Below are 23,432 nucleotides of genomic sequence, written 5' to 3'. Positions count from 1 at the left end.
TGAGTTTATAACCATATATATATTTTTTAACAAGACCAGAACCTATATGCCAAACTACAGTATGTCCCATTTTAATAGGGAAGATTTGCCCCTTTGAGGAGTATTAAAGGTGTTGAAGTGAGCTCCTAATTCAATCAGCTGTAAATAATAAGCAAAAAAACAAAACGGTAATATCACAGAGTTAATAATAATAATGATATTCAAGGGATAAATAGCATTTATTTAAAAAAAAAAACACACATGCTAAATAAAACTGAGCTCAATATAAATATAATCATAATAGTATTTACTTGAATCTCAAAAGCGGGATTTTATTGCGGGATTTTATTGGCTATCCAAAACAGGTGACAGCCGATAGCCAATGAGATCCTTTGAGATCTGAGAAAAGGGGTGACATTCTATGGAGTGAGATAAATGCGCATGTTTTTATATCGCACCACATCGCACTTTTGAAAATTGCAAGATTGGCCCGTTTTTCGCATATTTAATGAGATGCGAAAAACGGGCCAAATAGTGCGAATAGGTGTGATTTGGTGCGATTTCTTTAGTCCTGACAATGTGCGATTTTCAGGTCTGAAAATCGCACGTTTGCAGGAAATCGCAATTTAAAATAAAAAAAAACCAGCGCGGGGTCCCCCGCCAGAGCATAACCAGCCCCGGGCTCATTGAGCCGGTGCTGGTGACATAAAATCAGGGTCCCCGACAAATAGGGGTCCCCTTGATTTAATGAAACCAGCACCAGGCTCAAGGTCCGGTGCTGGTTCCCGAAATACGGCGAACAAAATGACTAGGGGTCCCCCGTATTTTAAGAACCAGCACCAGACCCAACCAGCCAGCAGGGTAATGCCACAGCCGGGGGACACTTATTATATAAGGTCCTGCGGCCAAAGCATTATCCCCCTGGCTGGTCAGCATGGGCAGGGGTCCTGGGGAAGTGGGGACCCCCCCAATGAAGGGGTCCCCCCCTCCAGGACTTACCAGCCCATGCTGAAAGTCCGGGGCTGTCCCCGATGCCCCTGGGAGGTGGGCATCGGGCTGATGCAAAGTGTAAAAAAAAGATTAAAAACGATTGTTTTCTACTGTAGAACTATGAGTCCCAGCAAGCCTACCCCGCATGCTGGGACTTGGAGAACCACAAGTCCCAGCATGCGGGGCATTAAAGGGCCCGCTGGCACTTGTAGTTCTACAGTACAAAAAATAGTTAAATAAAACACACTGACACCCTGAAAAATAAAAGTTTAATACACACATAACACACACACTGATACTTACCTACCTTGAGCCCATAGGTCGGTCCCTGGATCCTGGGTCCGGGGTCCGGTGCTCCAGGACAGAAGAGTCCGGTTCCTGGGCTGGTCCGGGGTCCTGGGCTCCAGGGCTGATGTCTCCGGGGTCCAGGATCCGAAGTAGTCCAAAAGGGGTTCCTAAGGAAGGAAATACTACTCACCTGGTCCCCGGCGACGACCTCGGCATCCTCTCCGGCAGACGCGCTGCTCCCGGCTGGTACCCGCTCACGGACTGGAGAGGCGCCAACTTTCTCGGCTCCTGATTGGCCGCTAGGCGGCCAATAGAATCATCCGGAGGAAAGGCGCGGAAGATGAAACATCTCTGCGCCTCTCCAGTCCGTGAGCGGGTACCAGCTATTTAACTATTTTTTGTACTGTAGAACTACAAGTAGTAGTAGTAGTAGTACGTTTATTTATAAGGCGCCGCAAAGTGTCCGCAGCGCCGTACATAGCAAACAAAAAACAAATGACAAGGTAACGTACAGGGTGTGTTGAAAAATACAGTATAAATAGGGTTATAGCTGGTAGAAATAAAATCAGCATCAGTTCTGAAGTAGGTGTCAAAATTGTCGAGGAGACTGAAGATGAAGCAGAGGAAGAGAAGAACAGAAAAGGAGGACAGGTGAGGTAAAGAGGTAGGGTGAGTACGTGAGGCAGGAGGACCCTACTCATAAGAGTTAACATACTAAAAATAGGTGGGTGGACGAACGAAAAACAACAGGATAAGTAGGAACGGAGGGGAACGGAGGCAGGATAGGAGGATCAAAAGAGGTTAGGAGGAGGGATAGGCTAGTCGAAAAAAGTGGGTTTTGAGGGAGCGCTTGAAGGAGGTAAGGGAATCAGAAAGCCTGATGGGTGGCAGGAGGTTGTTCCAGTGCAGGGGGGCAGCGCGAGAGAAGTCTTGGACACGGGAGTGGAAGGAGGTGATTAGGTGAGAGGTCAGTCGGCGGTCAGCGATGGAGCGAAGAGGACGGGAGGGAGTGTGGATAGAGATCAGTGAAGAGAGGTAAGGAGCGGTGGAGGAGGAGAGAGCCTTGTAGGTGGTGGTGAGGAGTTTAAAGAGAACTCGGAAAGGAATGGGGAGCCAGTGAAGAGATAGACAGAGGGGGGAGGCGGAGGTAGAGTGGCGGGAGAGGAAGATGAGCCTAGCAGCAGCGTTAAGAATGGTTTGGAGAGGTGCGAGGCGGGTGAGAGGTAGCCCAGAGAGAAGGATGTTGCAGTAGTCAAGGCGGGAGATGACAAGAGAGTGAATGAGAATTTTGGTCGCGTCAGTGGAGAGGAATGGTCTGATGCGTGAGATGTTGCGTAGGTGAAAGCGGCAAGACTGTGAGAGAGCACGAATGTGGGGGGTGAAAGAGAGGGAGGAGTCAATGATGACAACGAGGCAGCGCGTTTGGTCGGTGGAGGTGATCTCGGTTTCACCAATGCTGATGGAGATAGTGGGAGAAGAGGGAATGTTCGGGGGATGGAAGATTAGAAGCCCTTTAATGCCCCGCATGCTGGGACTTGTGGTTCTCCAAGTTCCAGCATGCGGGGTAGGCTTGCTGGGACTCATAGTTCTACAGTAGAAAACAATCGTTTTTAATCTTTTTTTTACACTTTGCATCAGCCCGATGCCCACCGCCCAGGGGCATCGGGGACAGCCCCGGACTTTCAGCATGGGCTGGTAAGTCCTGGAGGGGGGGACCCCTTCATTGGGGGGGTCCCCACTTCCCCAGGACCCCTGCCCATGCTGACCAGCCAGGGGGATAATGCTTTGGCTGCGGGACCTTATATAATAAGTGTCCCCCGGCTGTGGCATTACCCTGCTGGCTGGTTGGGTCTGGTGCTGGTTCTTAAAATACGGGGGACCCCTAGTCATTTTGTCCCCCGTATTTCGGGAACCAGCGCCAGACCTTGAGCCTGGTGCTGGTTTCATTAAATCAAGGGGACCCCTATTTGTCGGGGACCCTGATTTTATGTCACCAGCACCGGCTCAATGAGCCCGGGGCTGGTTATGCTCTGGCGGGGGACCCCGCGCTGTTTTTTTTTTTATTTTAACTGTTTAAACTTTTTTTTACACCAGAACCCTGCACAGATCATTGCGATCTGTGCAGGGTTCTGGCTAATTCGCCCATCAGAACCTGGCGAATTATAGACACAGTTTATACAAATCGCATACCATTAAATATGCGATTTGTATACTTTTTAATGTGAAAACATCTGGATGTGATGTGCTGCGAAAAGCAGCCATCGCATTTCCAGTGTGTCCAACTTGTTGGCCAAAATCACACTTTTTTCACATTTTCGCACCTCATTAAATATGCGAAAATGGAAAAAAAATGCGATTTCGGACGTTTTTGCGAAATAAATCGCCAAAGTCAGATTATCTCACTTCATAGAATGTCACCCATGACGTCAAAATGCAGTCTCTCTTTAATGCCATATAGTTATTAAGCAGTGAAAAGTCACAGTGTTTGTGAATAAAGTGCAGTCCAGATATCACTGTCTGGACACTCACTATTATAGGATGCCAGGTGGTGTTAAACTCATACCGAGTAGGTGGATGTCCCTGGAGTAAAGAAGGTTTGCTGGTAGCTTGCATTGTAAAGCTCCTGGGGCCTGGTCTGAGAAAGGCGTGAGCACTGTTGGAAGATTCTTGTGTTGGAGAGTAGTGAAGGGATGTCTAGTCTAGTGTCCGTGTGACTCCGAAACACTGCCATCTGTTGGCAACAAGTGAAACTACATCTACTAGGTTTCGTAGCTTTTGCTTTGAGTGGGCTTACTAGTATAGAACACTTGCACAACATACAGTACATAATAAAGTAGACAGACTTATCGATAAAATACTCATTATATTAGGTTGGATATATGATCATTTTTTACATTCTGAGTAACATTAACGTGATCCCCCCCCAAGGAGTGTCATTTCAGGGTGGGCAGGTGGTTGGAGGCCTCTGTGTGAGGATGTACTCTTTCCCCCATCTCCGGCAGAAATGCGTCCATGACATGTGATCACACTCACATCGGCCAGACGCGGGGACTTCCTCTACTATCGCCAACTCTCTCTCATGTTTCTGGTGAAAATGCACTCGGAGTGTGTGAGGACTCCCTCTGTTGTCATGGGGACCCACAGTTATCTGGTCAAATATGCAGATGATTTCCATGTCCTACGTTCATGTAAGCAGAACAGCATTGAGATTATGGGGCAGCACGGACGGTGTAATGGTTAGCCTTACTGCCTCACAGCACTGAGGTCATGGGTTTGATCCCCACCATAGCCCTAACTGTGCGGAGTTTGTATATTCTCCCACAATCCAAAAATATACTGGTAGATCAATTGGCTTCCAACAAAAAAATGAACCCTAGTGTGTACATGTGGCAGGGAATATAGATTGTAAGCTCCACTGGGGCAGGGACTGATGTGAATGTTCAGCTATACTCTGTAAATATCACAGGACTTGCAGATATTCTAACAGGGGACAGCAGAAGAGTGTCCGATAGGTGTGAGGAATATATCAGCACTCCCCTGAAAGAAATCCGGACCTGGGCTCTCCAGGTGCACTGAGAATTCACTCACCTCAGACCTTCAGCCTTCTCCTATGTAAGCACACTGAGCACGGTCAACATGTTTCGAGACACTTGTCTCTTCCTCAGGATCCTGTCCTATCGGAAGCCTGAACCTATTATCAGCCACATTTTGTGTCATTTTAAATTATTTAAAAAAATTACTTTGTGTAATGTGTGTAACCTTTGGAAAAGAATGTGTAATGTAATAAACCTTTGGAAAAGAAAAGAAACCTTGATGGACGTTTTATTCATCCACACATCGTGAGTACCGGTACGCAGTCCCCTCAGTACCATAAAGAAACCTTTCTGTGTGTTATTAGACCATAACTCATGTGAGTTTGGTACGCATCCTCCTTTGAGAGAGGGAATGATAAGGGATATATGCATTGATTCCGATTTACCAATTGCATGTGTACTTTTGTGCTTTATTTTCATATATTCATCGCGACTCCGTCTACGATCAACAACCATTGGTCTAGGGGAAGATCACCCCGAAATAAGAGGACCACCCTGAAATGGGGAGTATTTTTTCAATTAATTATATTTTTAGGTGTCCAAGTAAGGAGAGCGCCTATTTGCTGAGTATTAACCCCAATTTACTACTGTCCATTTGAGAGAGCTGGGGGAGCTCTCTATATACTCAGAAGGGCTGATCTCCTGGTGTAGCGCTACGTTATTCTTCAAAAAATACTTTTTCTACCACATTTTCTAGTATCTGTCCTGTTGTATTGTTTGGGGTTGGTTGAGCAGAATGTCCAAATCTTTGGATACTAAGTCCAAGTATACTTTGGCCGAAGGACATATTTTGAAATCTGGAAAACGTTTGATCAGGGTAATTTGGAAAGATTCTGTTGTCATTATGATTTAAAAAGAGTAAACACAGTTGTTTGGCAATAAATGGCTTCACCCAACCACTAACCATGAGTGACAGAAAAGTGTGTGAGTTATCATTCATATTCTCCGACAAATGGTCAGAAAATCACATATTCTGCTAGGGTACAGTATGTAAAGTTATCAGCACAACTGTATATATAGTGACAAGGAATCACATATGCTGGATATAGACAAAGTCTGCATCTTTATTTTGTATTAGGTAAACATCAAACAAGTTAACAGCTCGGCAAGCAAGGTTACAGCATCGCAGGGTTTTCCACAAATTGCAAAGTGAGCGTACACTCCAAAGCACCTAACATAATATTACCTAACTGGTCTATCACTCAGCTGCTTTTCAGCATTGGAAGCTATGATGTCCTGCCCTGGGCACACATATAACAGGAAGCCGATCTGCCAAACCTTGATCACAACAGATTAGGAAACCTGTACTGGATCTAATTTTGCTGGTGCTACTGCTCTAAAACCAGGACTGGATCATCCACATTACACTCATGTGGAAATATGCTCTCCCTGCCACACTCCCCCCCCCTCCCCTTATCTTCAACGGTACTTGTGTAATAGCACAACGCCCTGCTATGCTACGTTGTCAGCATAGGCTAAGCTACGCTGTCAGCGTAGTCCAATGGCTGCCTAGCGTAGTTAGCGAAGTGACTCCCCGGCAGGCCAATGGCTGCCTAGCGTAGTTAGCGTACTTAGCATAGTGACTCCGCGGCAGCCCGCCTCGGTCCCCAGCGTCCATGGCAAACCTAGTGAGTGCCTCACATATCTCTGGTAACCGCCAATTCCCCTGCGCTGGCGGATGCTAGTGGAGAGGGGATCATGCGGGCATCGGCGGAGAGGCGCTCCAGCTGTCTGAGACGCAGGTGCATCTCAGACGCTCCTGCATCTCAGTAATTATTGCGGCAGGGTACAGCAACCCTGCCCATGTCTGCTTCAGGGAGACGGGGTTAGGGGGTTCAGTAGCACATGCGTCTTGAGCACAAAGGGGGTATGCGGGCGCAAGTGCACAATAAAGGAGGCATTTGCCAGTGCTCCATGTTACATACTGGTACAAATGCCCCCACTATCCACGCCAACACGAAGCGTGGCAAGCGCAGGGATACCGGTGAGGGGATGCGTTACGCGTCTCCCCGACCTGTTCATACCCCCCCCCACTATCCACCTCGGCGTGGCGAGCCCGAAGCGTGGCGAGCGGACACAGAATACATGTAAAGTAATTTACGTCCGCTCGCCACGCTTTGGGCTCGGTGGCTCGCTGCGCTCGCCACACTTTATAAAATTAACTCCATGTCGACATAGATAGTGGGGGTATGAACAGGTTGGGGGACACGTAAGTCCATATAGAATAACTTGAAGATTTGAAGACTGTGGTAGGAATACAATGGTAAGAATACTGGAGGGTTGGGACTTATACTGAAAAAATACTGCAGACTTGCGATGATGATTTGCAGGATGATGTTAAAGAACACTGTGAAGAGATGCAACTGTGATTAGAGACTGAGAATGAAGAACACTGCAGAGACTGGGTAACAGTGACTTGAGACAATACTGAAGAATACTGTGGAGAACTGGTGACTTGGGAATGAGATTGAAGAACACTGTAACAACTGGTGACTTGGAGATGATTCGGAAGAACACAGTGCACCCACTGAGGACTTGGAGACTACACTGTGCCCACTGAGGACTTGGAGACGACACTGAAAAACACTGTGTACATTGAGGACTTGTTGACGACACTGAAGAATACTGTGCGGAGTACTGCCAGGCGCAGACACTGTACCCCGACACGGACAAGGCTGAACCCCTGTGACCATAGGTGCCGATTTATGTTTTTGCTGGTGGGTGCTCAAGCCAAAAATATAGAGGAGTGTCTTAATGGTGAAGGGGTGTGGCCACAAAATAATACCAATTTATATTACGGAGCACAGTTGTCTCCAATATTCAAATTACGGCAATAGAGTTCCACATACATAAATGCCCCCACAGTGCAGGTACATAAATTTCCCCCACAGTGCAGGTACTCCGCGGACAGAATACACTCTTCCCGGCATACTGTTTCCCAGGTGGCGGGTATGGCGATGTGGGTGCTGCTGAAGTTAATATGGCGGCCCAGCAGCGAGACTCGGGCCCGTGGGTGCTCATCAATTCAAACCTATGCCTGTGACAACCTGGATGATACAACAGGAAAAGGCAGAACCACTCTGGAACACCGGACAGGAACAGCAGGTTAGGCAAGGGTAACTGCAGGAGCGCAAATCCAGCGAACCTTACTACAGAGGGAAACTAGAAGTACTGACAGGGAGTCATAGGCCAAGCCCCCTTTTAGAAGGGCACAATGGACAGGATTGGCTGTAAGAAACCCTGGAGAGTGATTGGAGCAACCTTGGTCTCCAATATGGCTGCCCTCATGCAGGAGTCACCTAAGAGAACCAGGCACACCTCCACCAGCCTAGTCCCAACGCCAGACCTACTCCCACTCGGCGTGTCCCCACAATGGCGACCACAGCCGCCGATTCCTGCACAATGGACCCTGCCTCCTGGGTGTCCCTGCTCCCTATCGCCCTGACCATACCAGGTGACCAGCGGGGAGTACGCCGCGACCCATGCAGGCGGTAACTCTGTGTGCTGACAATACTTCTGCTAGCCATTTATAAAATTGAGTAAAAATAGTAAGGAAACTACTTGATTGTTCCAGGAAAAAGAAAAAAGCACCTTGTAAATCTGCCAGTGTGGGCAGCGAAACGTGTTGGTAGTGGCTGTTGCGACCTTAGGACCCTCTAACTAAGACTTTTGCTGAATACTCACTTGCTTACTTTATTGGACATTGATGCTACAGACCTTATCCACTCACTTACCTGGATGCACAAGCTGTAATACTAGTAAGGATTCACCTATTGGGAATAATACATTCCAGATTCCTACCTCCAGCGGCACCAGAGTCTTCATCGTGTGGATTTGGACTTATATTTTTGGAGCTCCAAATATCATTCCAGCGCAGGTTATATTTTATTTAGTGGTCATACCCATCATGGTGCTTAGTGTTTTATATGTGTTTTTGATATGATTATTCATTCACTTATTGTGTTCTCTTTTAGTTCTGTTTTCCAAACCCTGTGTTGATGATGATGATGATGATGATGTTGATGATGACACCCTGCCAGTCTTATGAACTCAAATGCTCAATTTGTTTCAATAACCTCATTAGTAGTTGTTATATACCTATGCATTACAAATATACATGTTATGAATGCTGACAGGCTGATGTATAATACCTAGTTAACTGTGCATATATTTTCTCTCTCATTGTATAAAACATACCCCACAAAGTCAGGTTTAAACACTTTATTATTGTGAAGACCCCAACCCGGCTACTTCGGCTACTACGGGGACCCGGGGGAAGCTCGGTTGCCACGGGGCATGCGAGTGTCTCATGCGTGCGCGCGCCCCCTAGCGGGAGCCGGCCGCTGGCGGGGGCTGGCGATACTTTCGACAGCCCCTGCAATGAAGAGGCCGGCTCCATCTGTATTTATTTATTTACAGTTTCTTATATTGCGCAGCAGATTCCGTTGCAGTTTACAATTGTAAACAGAGATGAAACAAACTAGGTAACAACAGGCAGACTTGGAGGTAGGAGGGCCCTGCTGCAAGCTTACAATCTTAGTCAAAAATCACTTAGTTAAAGTCCCTCACTAGCAAAAATCGCTCCGTGTGTGCAGGGCCGGTGCAAGGAGGTTTGGCACCCTAGGCAAAACATCAAATACTGCGCCCCCCCCCTTACTTTCCCCAACACACATGTCCCCCCAGCCCTGCCCTTTCCCCAACACACATGTGCCCCAGCCCTGCGCTTTCCCCAACACACATGTCACCCCAGCCCTGCGCTTTCCCCAACACACATGTCCCCCAGCCCTGTGCTTTCCCCAACACACATGTCACCCCAGCCCTGCGCTTTCCCCAACACACATGTCCCCCAGCCCTGCGCTTTCCCCAACACACATGTCCCCCCAGCCCTGCACTTTCCCCAACACACATGTCCCCCCAGCCCTGCGCTTTCCCCAACACACATGTCCCCCAGCCCTGCACTTTCCCCAACACACATGTCCACCAGCCCTGCGCTTTCCCCAACACACATGTCCCCCCAGCCCTGCGCTTTCCCCAACACACATGTCCCCCAGCCCACTACTCTCCCCAACACACATGTCACCCCAGCCCTGCGCTTTCCCCAACACACATGTCCCCCCAGCCCTGCACTTTCCCCAACACACATGTCCCCCCAGCCCTGCGCTTTCCCCAACACACATGTCCCCCAGCCCTGCGCTTTCCCCAACACACATGTCCCCCCAGCCCTGCACTTTCCCCAACACACATGTCCACCAGCCCTGCGCTTTCCCCAACACACATGTCCCCCCAGCCCTGCGCTTTCCCCAACACACATGTCCCCCAGCCCTGCACTTTCCCCAACACACATGTCCCCCAGCCCACTACTCTCCCCAACACACATGTCAAACCAACCCTGCACCCAGACACCTCCCTCATATGCATACAGTTACCTTTTGTGTATGTCTGGCATGGTCTCTAGGAGATTGTGCTGGAGGGGGCGGAGCTACAAGACGATCTCTGTGTGAAGAGCAGCAGCAGGAAGGAAGCACTGAAGCAGAACTTCAGATCAGATTGAAGAGCAGGGACACAGACACAAGCATCACGACTGCTGGCTGCTGCTGGAAGCTGAGCCCAGCAATTTCCTGCAGTACCTGCACCTGCCTGGCCAGGGTAACAGCATTTGAATGTGCTGGGGGGAAGTGCTAGGCTCTCCTAGGACCCGATAAGTCCACTTAAATACTTAATTTTTATGATGACAGTATAGGGGCGCCCTCTAGTGGCCAGCGCCCTAGGCAGCTGCCTAAGGCTGCCTAGTGGTAGCTCCGGCCCTGCGTGTGTGCACCCCTTTACTCTCTCTGTTATCTCGAGCAGTGGTTGAAACAGTATTACCTGACCTCTCTGGGTGACCCAGAATCATGGTTTAGGTTTGGATTCAGCACTTGCCAGGTGCGTGCTTTATATACAATAGAATACAGCTGATAATTGTTTGAAAAAAAGAAGGTAACAATAGAGAAGGGATCATTTTTTTTTATTATAGAAAATCAGACTTGTAGATATAAAAACTGTGGTGATTTACTGGGCACAACCTCGGTCCACCAACTCTTCTGCAAAGCTCAATAATTCCTCACATCGGTCTCTGTTCTCAGGCTTCTGACATTCCCTGTTATCTGGAAAAACCTCAATCCACGTGTCCTTTGTAATCATGTAGGAAAACCTGTAGGAAGATAAGATAATAATATTAGTGAAAGTAAAACACTATTGTACTGTACTACGTATTGTCCTCCTCCTCCAGATCCTGCAGGGAACTCATGATTATTAGGGTAGTCCCCCAGCAGTCCTGGGAAGGGTGAGTACCTCCCCCCACATTTTTCTAATGTACCTTGCAGCCAGAAACACAACCCCCCCCCAACTTTCACATCAATTACAGATTAAGCTGAATAAAGGTGGAGCTTCGGTGCGAGGTACCGCCCAGGCAGTTCCCATGGGGCTGTGAGAGTTGGCCAGCTGGGTGATACGGTTTATTTCTCTGACCTGAATCGTCTCTAGATTGCTGCAGCCCCAGGTAGGGCGGAGCTTGCCTATATAGGTTAGATGACTACATAAATGGTCAGGTGAAGATAAGAAGACGAGATAATGGAGAATGTGAGACGTGCAGTATGTGTATGACGTTGTGATCTGGCTGCAGAAGGTGATGTAACTTGGGAGATGAATGTGTTACTCTGCTCTGTCAGTTACAAATATAATACTGACAATACACAGTAGGATACACAGTAGGATATGTGTATACTGTATTAGAACTCAGGGGCAGCTGTGGAATTTGCACGAGGTGACGGGCGTGCCGCTTTTTTCTACGTATGTTCAATATAAATATACATGTTCTCTTTACTGCAGTGCAAAAATTCAGAGAGCCCCTAAGGTCGTAGATGTTAAAATAAATAGTGATACTTACTCAGGACCCGTGTTCCAGAGATCTTTACTCACGCCCCAGACCAGGTATTCTCGTCCTTCTTTCAAGTCTAAGGCTTTTTGGCATTTTTTGTGACTGATAAAATTGCGGTTCTGGCCCATAATATTCAGTTCTGTGCCTAGGATTGGGAAACAGTGACGTGTGACCGCGGATCTCCATAACCGTACAGAAGACACAACATAATAAGAACGATAAAAGCCCACACTCCCTCCAGCTGACAGAGGTCTCATACTGGGATTTGGGGATTGATAAATAAAATGAAATCTTCCCTCTCTTTCGGGCTCTATTCAATTCAAACTCCTCACACTCACTTCCTAAGCTCTAACCCACTCCTCTCCCATTTACATCTCTGATCTTATCTCCCTTTACACTTCCATTCCATTATTGCAGACGGACGGTGTAATGTTAGCATTACTGCCTCACAGCGCTGAGGTCATGGGTTTGATACCCATCATGGCCCTAACTGTGCAGAGTTTGTATATTCTCCATGTGCTTGCGTGGGTTTCCTCCGGGTACTCCGGTTTACTCCCACAGTCCTAAAATATACTGGTAGGTCAACTGGCTTCCAGCAAAAATTAACTATAGAATGTCTGTGCGTGCGTGCACATGTGGTAGGGAATATAGATTGTAAGCTCCACTGGGGCAGGGACTGATGTGAGTGTTCAAATATCCTCTGTAAACTGCTGCGGAATATGTATACGCTATATAAGTAACTGTTAATAAATAATAATGATAAATAAATAATAATGCACACCACATCTCCTGTCTACTGATTACCTCCAATATTTTGGCTGTGCTCCTTATCTCTGGAACTCTCTACCTCTCCCTGTCAGATTCTCTAACTCTATGCTAAACTTCAGTAGGGCTCTCAAGACCCTGTACTTGATCACAGCCTTCCAACTTTCATCCTGATCCACGATCACTTCTGTATCACCTCTGCCTCTTTGCCGCTCACCTTTAGAATGTAAACTCCCAGTAGCAGGGCCCCAATCCCTTATTTGCATTTCCATCTTAGACTATTTTGTATTCCTTACTCCCTACAATGTCACTTAACCCTAGGTTTCTGCCAACATGAGGATTATTTCACTGTCCTGTCCACTTTATTCAGAAATGTTTATATACCATGTACTTGTCTTACATGATCTTCTACTGTACAGTCATAGTTTTCCTGTTTGACTCATTTCTGTACTTTGTTTGGCTCAGCAGAATCCTTGTGTCCCACCCACGTGGCCCATGGTTACTCACCAGACCTCTCCCCATACGCCAGTATGTACTTGCTCTTCCTATTCCTATGCAGAGAGAACATCTAGAGCAGGACTAGAGAGGGACAATAACCCAACTGACGGCCTTCCTGATAATGGAACCCAAGGTTCTTCCAGGTGTAGGGAGCGGGACTAGTTACTAAATATTCAGTATATATGTAAAGGCTTCACGGGTGGTAGTTCTGTCAAGTTGCATCTCTCAATAATATGCGTCATTTATGATAGATCAATACAGCAACCCCAGCTTCTTAGATCTCAGAATCTAGCTCAATCGGCCCAATCCATCTTGGTAAGCTCCTGCCTAGCCCTGAGTGTCACTTAGGGGCCCAGATTACCCTCAACTAATTTTCTGATCATTTTTGAATTTTTTTGTATAATTTTAGCTTGGAAGGTGGCCCAACCAGCATATAGCCTGGAGCATCACAAGGTCATATTCCATCTATGTCATATGGTTCCCATGTTCCAGAGAGGGGAATGAGAAGAAATCAGAGAACCATGTGTTATGGTTGAGTTACCTTCTTTAATGACTTCAACGATATTCATCACATAGGTAATATAGCTGTCCTTGTGCTCAATGGCAGTGAGCTTGGTCTTGACGACTGTGGGGGGAAATAGAACACTTGAGATGAGATTAACTTTTTATAACTATAAGGTGATCACAGCCAAGGGTCAGCGGCTCCCAAACTGGGTGTGGTGGCCTTGCAAAGGTGCCTTGGGTTGGTGTTTCAGGAACAACTCAAATTATTTATGGCCAATGTAATAAAAGTGCTTGTGGTTTGCCATCATAGAATATGTGGATAAACAGGAGTGGATCCTGTTCCTAACCTCTTAATTAAACATAAGGTTGACATTAAACACAATTTACTTAATTTTATTTTATTTTTTTCGTGAAAAACTTCTGATTCTCTAGAGCACCTAGTGACTCCTGGTATAACGTTAAGGGATAAAGGTTGAACTTGATAAACATACAAGGGAGCCCCTCTCATTATTGTGAGGGTTAGTAATAGAATATTGCCAGCCCTTACCAGCCTCCAAGTCCCGCCATCCATTGGAAGGGGGAGCTCGCGAGCCCCGTTCCGACGGAGCTCCCCGTCGGTTCCCGCCATCGGTCGCCGCATCCCCCCCGCACCCACACCCCTAACCCTGCCAGTCTCCCTGAAGCGGAGACCGGCAGGTTTTCCGCCGCCGAACCGCCCAGTGACTGGGATGCACGTGCGTGTGAGACGCCCGTGCCTCCCAGTCTGATGGAGTCCCTCTCAGCCAGAGCTCGCCAGCGGGGACATTCTGGCGAGTGTTGGGGCTAAATGAGAGGGGCTCCACCTGTATGTCTTTTTTTTTTTTTTTTCAACCTCAACTACTAAGTTACTATGTCAAGGGGGTATTCAATCTGTGCCGATATTTCAAGACATGGGAAATATCGGTACTCACCTATTCAATGCTGCCATCACCGAAGGGAAATATTTTACCAATACGCGGCCATTTTGCCCAATCCCCGGACTTTCCGACACTCAACAGCTGGAACATTGAATTCCGGCTGTCAAGTTACAGTCGGAAGAAACAAAAACTGGCCCAGGATTCCGACTGTTGGGATGTTCCGACAGTCGGAATCCCAGACTGAATACCCCTAAAGCTTTTAAAAGTATAAAGTGGGGATGTTGCCCATAGCAACTAATTCAATTCTAGCTATCATTTCTCTACTGCTTCCAAGAAAATGATAGATGGAATCTCATTGGTTGCTATGGGCAAAAGCCCCTCTTTTTAATTGTCAGAAGCTTTAGTAAATTTGCCCCTGAGAGGGAACGGCTGGTTTCCGGCTGTTACATTATATAATATATTATATATTATACCATATAATCATGATCTTACCATAGTCCACGGACACGTCACACGCTTTTTCAAATCGTTTATTGGCATTAATATTCTGTAATTGCTGCTGCATAAAACAATTCTCTGCAACACGAGAGATAAAGTCATCAGTATGGAGGTAAGTTTTGGCTAAGTACTTGGTATTTAATTAGACAGAAATTCCTGTCTGAGGTCTCTTTATGGAACCCCATTCATAACATATCCCTGGCTTCCCAATGCTACCCAAGCCTGTACATACTGTACTTATGCTGCTTTATGTAGTAAGTACAGGTATATGCAGTATTAACAGGGGGCAGTGAATGGTATAATGAGTGCATGGTGATTATTTGTTCCTCCTATGCACTAGCTCTGTCTGTGTAAAGCACAGTCCGTAGGTTCGGTGCTTTAATTGACAGCGTTTTGCAGCACGTTTTCCAATATATTTGTAATTATAATTATGTATCAAATAAGTACTGTGTAAATGTAAACACATCATTAGAACTTCTGGACTATATAATGTACATTTACAGTTAGATGCCCAGAGCAATATTCTACCCTGTATGTTACCTTCAGCACAGCGGCACAGCTCTCCCTGGCAGATCCGACCCAGTAGCTTACTGTCCTCATCCACGTGGTAGAATTTAGTGCAGCGGTTTTCTGTCAAAAGGAAAAAAAAATACTTAGGGGGTCTTCAATCCCGGGTGATGACTGTCGGTCCGTCCCGATAGCTGGGAATATTGTTGGAGGGGATTGAATGCTCCCCTTACGCTAGTTTCTTAATAGTCATATTATTTGTATTGGAGACCAAAGGCAAATGAAGAGGGATCAGGTGACCGGACAAACCCCCTTTCCTACAACCTGTGTGACCTGTGAGGAGGGGCGCTGTGTGGGGGCAGTGTGATGTGCGAGTAGGAGGGCTGTATGGAAGCAGTGTGGTCTGCGATGGGGGTCTGTGTGGAGGCAGTGCGATCTGTGAGGAGGAGGGCTGTGTGGAGGCAGTGTGATCTGTGAGGAGGGCTGTGTGCAGGCAGTGTGATGTGTGAGGAGGGGGGCTGTGTGATCTTTGAGAAGGTTAGCAATGTTCTGGCAGTGTGATCTGGAAGCAGTGTGGTCTACGAGGGGAGTCTGTGCGGAGGCAGTGCGATCTGTGAGGAGGGTGCTATGTTATGCAGTGTGATCTATGAGGAGGGGGGCTGTGTTATGCAGTGTGATTTATGAGGAAGGGGGGGGGGGTGTTATGCAGTGTGATTTATGAGGAGGGGGGGTGTTATCAAGTGTGATGTATGAGGAGGGGGGGTGTTATGGCAGTGTGATCTGTGAGGAGGGGGCTGTGTTATGGCAGTGTGATCTGTGAGGAGAGGGGCTGTGTTATGGCAGTGTGATCTGTGAGGAGAGGGGCTGTGTTATGGCAGTGTGATCTGTGAGGAGGGGGGCTGTGTTATGGCAGTGTGATCTGTGAGGAGAGGGGCTGTGTTATGGCAGTGTGATCTGTGAGGAGGGGGGCTGTGTTATGGCAGTGTGATCTGTGAGGAGGGGGGCTGTGTTATGGCAGTGTGATCTATGAGGAGGGGGGCTGTGTTATGCAGTGTGATCTGTGAGGAGGGGGGCTGTGTTATGGCAGTGTGATCTGTGAGGAGAGCAGCTGTGTTATGGCAGTGTGATCTGTGAGGAGAGCAGCTGTGTTATGGTAGTGTGATCTATGAGGAGGGGGGGCTGTGTTATGACAGTGTGATCTGTTAGGAGGGGGGCTGTGTTATGGCAGTGTGATCTGTGAGGAGAGGGCTGTGTTATGGCAGTGTGATCTGTGAGGAGGGGGGCTGTGTTATGGCAGTGTGATCTATGAGGAGGGGGGGCTGTGTTATGGCAGTGTGATCTGTGAGGAGAGGGGCTGTGTTATGGCAGTGTGATCTGTGAGGAGGGGGCTGTGTTATGGCAGTGTGATCTGTGAGGAGGGGGGCTGTGTTATGGCAGTGTGATCTATGAGGAGGGGGGGCTGTGTTATGACAGTGTGATCTGTTAGGAGGGGGGCTGTGTTATGGCAATGTGATCTATGAGGAGGGGGCTGTGTTATGGCAGTGTGATCTATTAGGAGAGGGGCTGTGTTATGGTAGTGTGATCTGTGAGGAGGGGGGCTGTGTTATGGCAGTGTGATCTGTGAGTAGGGGAGCTGTGTTATGGCAGTGTGATCTGTGAGGAGGGGGGCTGTGTTATGGCAGTGTGATCTGTGAGGAGGGGGGCTGTGTTATGGCAGTGTGATCTATGAGGAGGGGGGCTGTGTTATGACAGTGTGATCTGTTAGGAGGGGGGCTGTGTTATGGCAATGTGATCTATGAGGAGGGGGCTGTGTTATGGCAGTGTGATCTATTAGGAGAGGGCTGTGTTATGGTAGTGTGATCTGTGAGGAGGGGGCTGTGTTATGGCAGTGTGATCTGTGAGGAGGGGGCTGTGTTATGCAAGTTACCCCAAGAAGGGGTTTGAGGAGGCAGTGTGAGGTGAGCTGTGTGATATTTGAGGAAGTTTGAATGGAGGCAGTGTGCTGTATGGAGTCATGTAATATCATCTTAGGACTGTATGCCTTTAAGGCCATAATAACTGCCCATTACTGTGCTGCTTGCAGAGGGGGTGGGCAAATATGGGATGGTATTCACATGAAATCTGTCTGTGATACTTGTCAGTACATCACCAGCCACTGACCTCACCACATATTATTGATATCCCCTTGCTGCTAAGAGCAGCCAAGGACAGCCCTCTGGGCTCCTCAAACAAGCCTTAATAATAAGTACCTGCCTCCAGTTGGGGGGGGGGGGCTATGCTAAAACTCATGGATGTCTCATTAGAATGAAGCAACAATTTTATGGTTGAATAGGGGGTCAGGGGATCTGAGACAAAAAACACATGGAAGATGGAAGGAATGCAGAGAACATTGGGGCCTGATAAACCTCTAGTTCCATTATATATATATCTGTGCATTAAATGAAAGCCTCAGGACATGTATAAAACAGATAAACCCTCACCTGGGGAGTAATAGTCATACACTGTGACAGACGCTGGCTGTATAAGCCCTTACCTGGGGAGTAATAGTCATACACTGTGACAGACGCTGGCTGTATAAGCCCTTACCTGGGGAGTAATAGTCATACACTGTGACAGACGCTGGCTGGGTAACCCCTTACCTGGGGAGTAATAGTCATACACTGTGACAGACGCTGGCTGGGTAACCCCTTACCTGGGGAGTAATAGTCATACACAGTGACAGACGCTGGCTGGATAAGCCCTTACCTGGGGAGTAATAGTCATACACTGTGACAGACGCTGGCTGTATAAGCCCTTACCTGGGGAGTAATAGTCATACACTGTGACAGACGCTGGCTGTATAAGCCCTTACCTGGGGAGTAATAGTCATACACTGTGACAGACGCTGGCTGGATAAGCCCTTACCTGGGGAGTAATAGTCATACACTGTGACAGACGCTGGCTGGAAAAGCCCTTACCTGGGGAGTAATAGTCATACACTGTGACAGACGCTGGCTGAATAAGCCCTTACCTGGGGAGTAATAGTCATACACAGTGACAGACGCTGGCTGGGTAACCCCTTACCTGGGGAGTAATAGTCATACACTGTGACAGACGCTGGCTGAATAAACCCTTACCTGGGGAGTAATAGTCATACACAGTGACAGACGCTGGCTGGGTAACCCCTTACCTGGGGAGTAATAGTCATACACTGTGACAGACGCTGGCTGGATAAGCCCTTACCTGGGGAGTAATAGTCATACACTGTGACAGACGCTGGCTGGATAAGCCCTTACCTGGGGAGTAATAGTCATACACTGTACAGACGCTGGCTGGGTAAGCCCTTACCTGGGGAGTAATAGTCATACACTGTGACAGACGCAGGCTGGATAAGACCAACTTGAAAGTACTGGTAGAGATTAAACTTAACACAGTCCTCCTCTTTGTGGGATACCTGAGGACGTAATGATATAAAAGTCAAGGATTGGTACATAGACCTAAAACACAAATTACAGATATAGCCACGCTCATCTAATCCTGTTGGTCCATCATCGTGGCTTCCTTGTCCCGCCATGAGGATAGTCCCGTTATAGCGCACTAAGGCGTACTATGCTGAAAGCATGTGATTACACTGCTTCGCAGCTAGGTGGCGATCGCTCCACTAATATAGGTAAAGTGACATATGATGAAAATAAAATCAAACATTAAAAACATATAAAAAAACATACAGTACATGTGATGCCTTTTACAAGAGTGGATCAAACACTTTCAGGTAAAAGATGTTTTTTTCTCACCCTGCTGGTAAACTGCGGTGGGTTTATGCTCAAAAAGCAAAAGTGGTGCAAGCCAGAAATTGCTCGGCAATACCGCAGTAGCTTGAGAGGTCCAAATCCACAAAGTTCTCGTGCATCCGAGAAAGTCTGTCCAAACAACGCGTTTCGGGGACTGTATCCCCTTCCTCAGACTTGAATAGACTCCATTTCTCCTGACTTTGTTTTAATACCCTTTCCAATTGTAAAAAACGGCGGCAAAATGGCCCACTTCAGGAAGCACGGTTTCTCACCAAATGCGTTCTATTGTATGCATGTTGACTCTTCATAGCTGTGCTCCTGCCCCCAGTATTTTAAACTCTATGCTTTGCCACTCTCAGCCCACATTGGATGCTACATCACTAGTTGACCTCGTAGTGCACCACAATGTACCGTAGCAAGAGGCAAATGGGCCACCAGCGGCTGGTAAATGCCGAAGACACTTGGGGCTGTGCTAGGGGTCTGTCACAATGGACCTGATTCAGATCTGCTTGCTAAGCAGCTTTCTTTCGCTGCTTAGCGAGCGGGTAAACGCTGCCCTGCCAAACCCCCCACCCACACTGCCAGCACCGCCCACATCCCCTCGATAACGTGGAGAACACTTCCCCTTGCATGCGGCCAAAGGGAAGCAAATTAATTTGATAGTCGCCAACCACAAATGATTTCTCTCCCCTTCTGAAATAAAAGTTAGTGAAAACTGACTTCTCAGCCACTGTTCACTGAAAAGGGGGCGGGCCCTGATGTCATGTGACATAAGCCGCCATGTCATGTGACATCAACCGCTCGTCCCAGGCAGACATCGCCCTTCATGCGTTCCTATGAAGTACGCAATATTCTTATATTAAAAACTATATTAAATGCAAATGCTGTAAGTCTAGTAGTAGTCTCGGCCCGCCACCATTTTGTAAATTTGCTATGTAATTGTTCATTCAGCTCCAAGGAGTCTGAGGGGAAAGGTATGCCGAGCTCAACTCCGTAAGACCTGATAGTCTTTGCCAGCCGCCATTTTGTAATCATGCTACGTAGTAGCTCATTGTTACCCAGGGTCTTGGTGGTGAAATGTATGCCCACCCCTGCGGAGCTAAGCTTGGTATACATGATTTGTACTCAGCAATACTGTAGCCTAGTGATAATCTGTAAATAATACTGCACATTACAGCATTGACATACGGTGAACTAAAGTAGTTCTTGGACTATATTGTATACTGTACTGTATTTCATTGGAGACCTCATGCATGAGCAATGGTGATTTTTAAAAGCGACATCTGGTGGATGAAAGTAAGCATTACACTCAACGGCAATGCAATACGCCACACTTAACACTTTGTGCAACGCTACAACACGCTGTGACACACTGCAGTGCGGATAGAATTTGAATCAGATGGCCATAGGCAGGATAGATGAGCAAAGTTATATCTGTACATAGTTATATGCATCTCCATCTCTCTAAGTCCACAATATTTAGAGAAAAACATTCAATAATAACTGAATTATACAGGGAATAGTAATTTCTTAATGAAAGTAATCTCACCTTGTCCAGGTACAGAATTAATGTGCTTTTGTCATTTTCTCCTTTGTTGATCTCGTAGTTGGAGAAGTATCTGTCCACTCTGTTTTTAAGCTGTAGATAGAGGGAAATCTCATTTTAAATTACAAAAAAATATCACTAACTGCTCCGGTGCCTTCAATTCCCCGATGTAGGGACAATATATTCACAAGCAGTGGGTATGCAGCCGTATCAGCAATATTAAATGACAGACTCAATAGGAGTTATATATATATATATATATATATATATATATATATATATATTCATAGCATGGATAAGCACAATTTATTAAAATATCTTGGCAAATACTCTTTTGCAGGTGTAACTTTCCCTGAAGAAAGAACTAAACGCGTCACACTGCTCATCAAAGGAAATTCTGAATCAACAGATCAGGTGAAATTTAATTTTAAGCAAGGCAGATTAGTTCTGTATTACGCCAAAAGGATCTAAACCAGACACGTCCAAACTGCGGCCCTCTGGCTGTTCTGAAACTACACATCCCAGCATGCCTTAGCATTCCCTAATAGCAAAACTGTGGCAAGGCATGATGGGACTTGTAGTTTCAAAACAGCTGGAGGGCCATAGTTTCGATTTGCCAGATCTAAACTGTGCTTTTCTATAGAGAACAAATATCATCCTTGCAGAATATGTTAATTAACTAAATAATATTTATGAGATGTAATACTGTACAATATAGTGGTTTAATGATTTTTATCAATATGTCCATCAACAGTATGATTTTTTTGATAAGATGCCACAAAAATCTCCAAAGTTGGACAGTTACAAGCTACTAAGTTTGCCTACATGTGGCCAACTAGAATATGTCAATGGTAACAAACCAACTACATGGGGAAGTAAGAATCTTGTCATAGCGGTGTCAATTTGTAATCCAGAATAACCATTGTCTCTACATGAACCCTATATCTGTATGTCTCTCAATATGGCTAGACAACTCTTTGGACAATTTAAAAGGAGCAGATTAGACTGGTTTGTGAGAGAATTGTGGAGCTGGTCATCATGGCCGGTGCAAGGATTTTCAGCACAAGAGGCAAAACATCGGCTGACTCCTTCCACCGCCACCCACACACCAAGATGCAGAACCTCAGATGAAAGTGTGGAGGTGGTGATTTAGACATTCAACACCTGCCAATTGCCTTCACTTTAACAAGTATGTCATCCTTAATGTTATAATAGTGAGACTCAGAGTAGCCCCCGCAGATTCTGGAGACCCCTAGGCAGCTACCTAATGCTGCCTTATGGTAAAGCAGGCAGCTGTGCTGGTTATTATTTAGTCCATTTGATGAGACCATCATATCCATTTATGCTGTCATACAGTGGTTTCCTGGCCTTGGAACTCACCTTATTTAGCTCATTAATATCTGGAGCAAATCCGGTCATCATTGAAATATCCATAATGGACATGGTGGCATCCTGAGTTTTAAGGAATCTACAAGAAAAGTTACAGGTTTGTAAAACAAAGGAAAATATTAAAGAAGTGGTGTCTGCAGCTCAGTTTATGTGTGCCACATACGGCTTATGCCTATGTACACATAGTAACCATCATTGGTGGCTCCAGAGGAGGAGCTGCAGCACAGGTCACAATTCATACAGGGGAGCCAAACCAACTGCCACTCCAAATAAACTTACTGGCAATTGGTGAGGCTCCCTGATTTGAATTTTGAACTGTGCTGCAGCCTCACCCCTGGATCCGCCACTGGTAACCATCAATGGATTCCCATGAAATGTTTTTGATGTGATGTTTACTAGACAACAGAAAACTTGATTTGATGTCAGGGTCCTTGCTCTAGGGCTTGTAATGTCAACCTTTAGTGTGATAGGCATCTTCTGCAGGGATCCGGATGATAGGTTGACAATGTCTACATTGACAGCATAGGTGTGCGCACATTGAGTCTTATGGGTGCACAGGCACCCCCTAATGCTGTGCCCACCCTTATGAAAACCTCCCTACCAACAATACCTTTTACCAAAGACTTTTGCTTTTCAGAATTGTATTCCATTGAAAGAAGAGCCCATCAATCAATCAATCATGTGTGTTTTGCATTGTTACTTGTACCAGACCATTGTCATATCACTACATATCACCCATATATGTTTTTTACTTTATTTGCATGTATTATTATCCTGAGGGACGTTTTATATTGTAGCAAGTACCAATAGATGATGGTAGACACGCCTGATTGGCGCTGTTAGACACACCCAATGGGCGGTGTTATACATGCCCAATATGTGGTACCTTTGACGGTGCACCCCCTAATAAAATGTGCTGCGCACGCCTATGATTGACAGACAATAGTTACATACCAAAAGTTAGACATGCGCATGGTCAATGTTGACAAAAGGCCGACATGAGCAAAAGGTTGACATTGCAATGGTCGACATCTGAAACACTGATCAAAATCGACCATTAGTAAATATAACCCCTATTTTGAGTGTTGTAGGTACAGCCTTGCCCACTGTGGTTGCAATAGCAAAGGCATGAAGCAGGGAATGTAGAGGGGTTGAACTTCCTAATGGAAGACATCTGTCTCTCACTATGGCCCTTATTCTGGTTGGTGCGGTAATATCCGCGTGCGTTCGTGCCGCCGATGTTTTGTGTCTGCGCATGTGCGAGCTGGATGCACGGCCACATTCCGCATGAAA

At 46.6% G+C, this 23,432-nt stretch overlaps 1 protein-coding gene across 1 annotated transcript in view; it reads right to left on the bottom strand.

The window, feature by feature from the left end:
• Window positions 1-10,855: 10,855 nt before the first annotated feature.
• LOC146075795 (venom factor-like) overlaps window positions 10,856-23,432 on the bottom strand; it is a 116,271-nt gene continuing 103,694 nt past the window's right edge. Inside the window, exons 34-41 of the mRNA XM_083185394.1 lie at window positions 22,131-22,218; window positions 20,754-20,843; window positions 18,762-18,867; window positions 15,468-15,557; window positions 14,922-15,005; window positions 13,571-13,654; window positions 11,776-11,911; window positions 10,856-11,040 (exon numbers count right to left, since the gene is read on the bottom strand). Coding sequence (XP_083041520.1) covers window positions 10,899-11,040; window positions 11,776-11,911; window positions 13,571-13,654; window positions 14,922-15,005; window positions 15,468-15,557; window positions 18,762-18,867; window positions 20,754-20,843; window positions 22,131-22,218 — 820 coding nt within the window. The 3' untranslated portion in view covers window positions 10,856-10,898. The remainder of the gene's footprint in view (window positions 11,041-11,775; window positions 11,912-13,570; window positions 13,655-14,921; window positions 15,006-15,467; window positions 15,558-18,761; window positions 18,868-20,753; window positions 20,844-22,130; window positions 22,219-23,432) is intronic.

The sequence above is a fragment of the Crinia signifera genome, chromosome 4 (genome assembly GCF_055691185.1).
Source record: "Crinia signifera chromosome 4, ASM5569118v1, whole genome shotgun sequence".
Classification (NCBI taxonomy): Eukaryota; Metazoa; Chordata; class Amphibia; order Anura; family Myobatrachidae; genus Crinia; species Crinia signifera.
The sequence above is the reverse complement of the archived record's forward strand: the minus strand, read 5'-3'. Positions and strand labels throughout refer to the sequence as shown.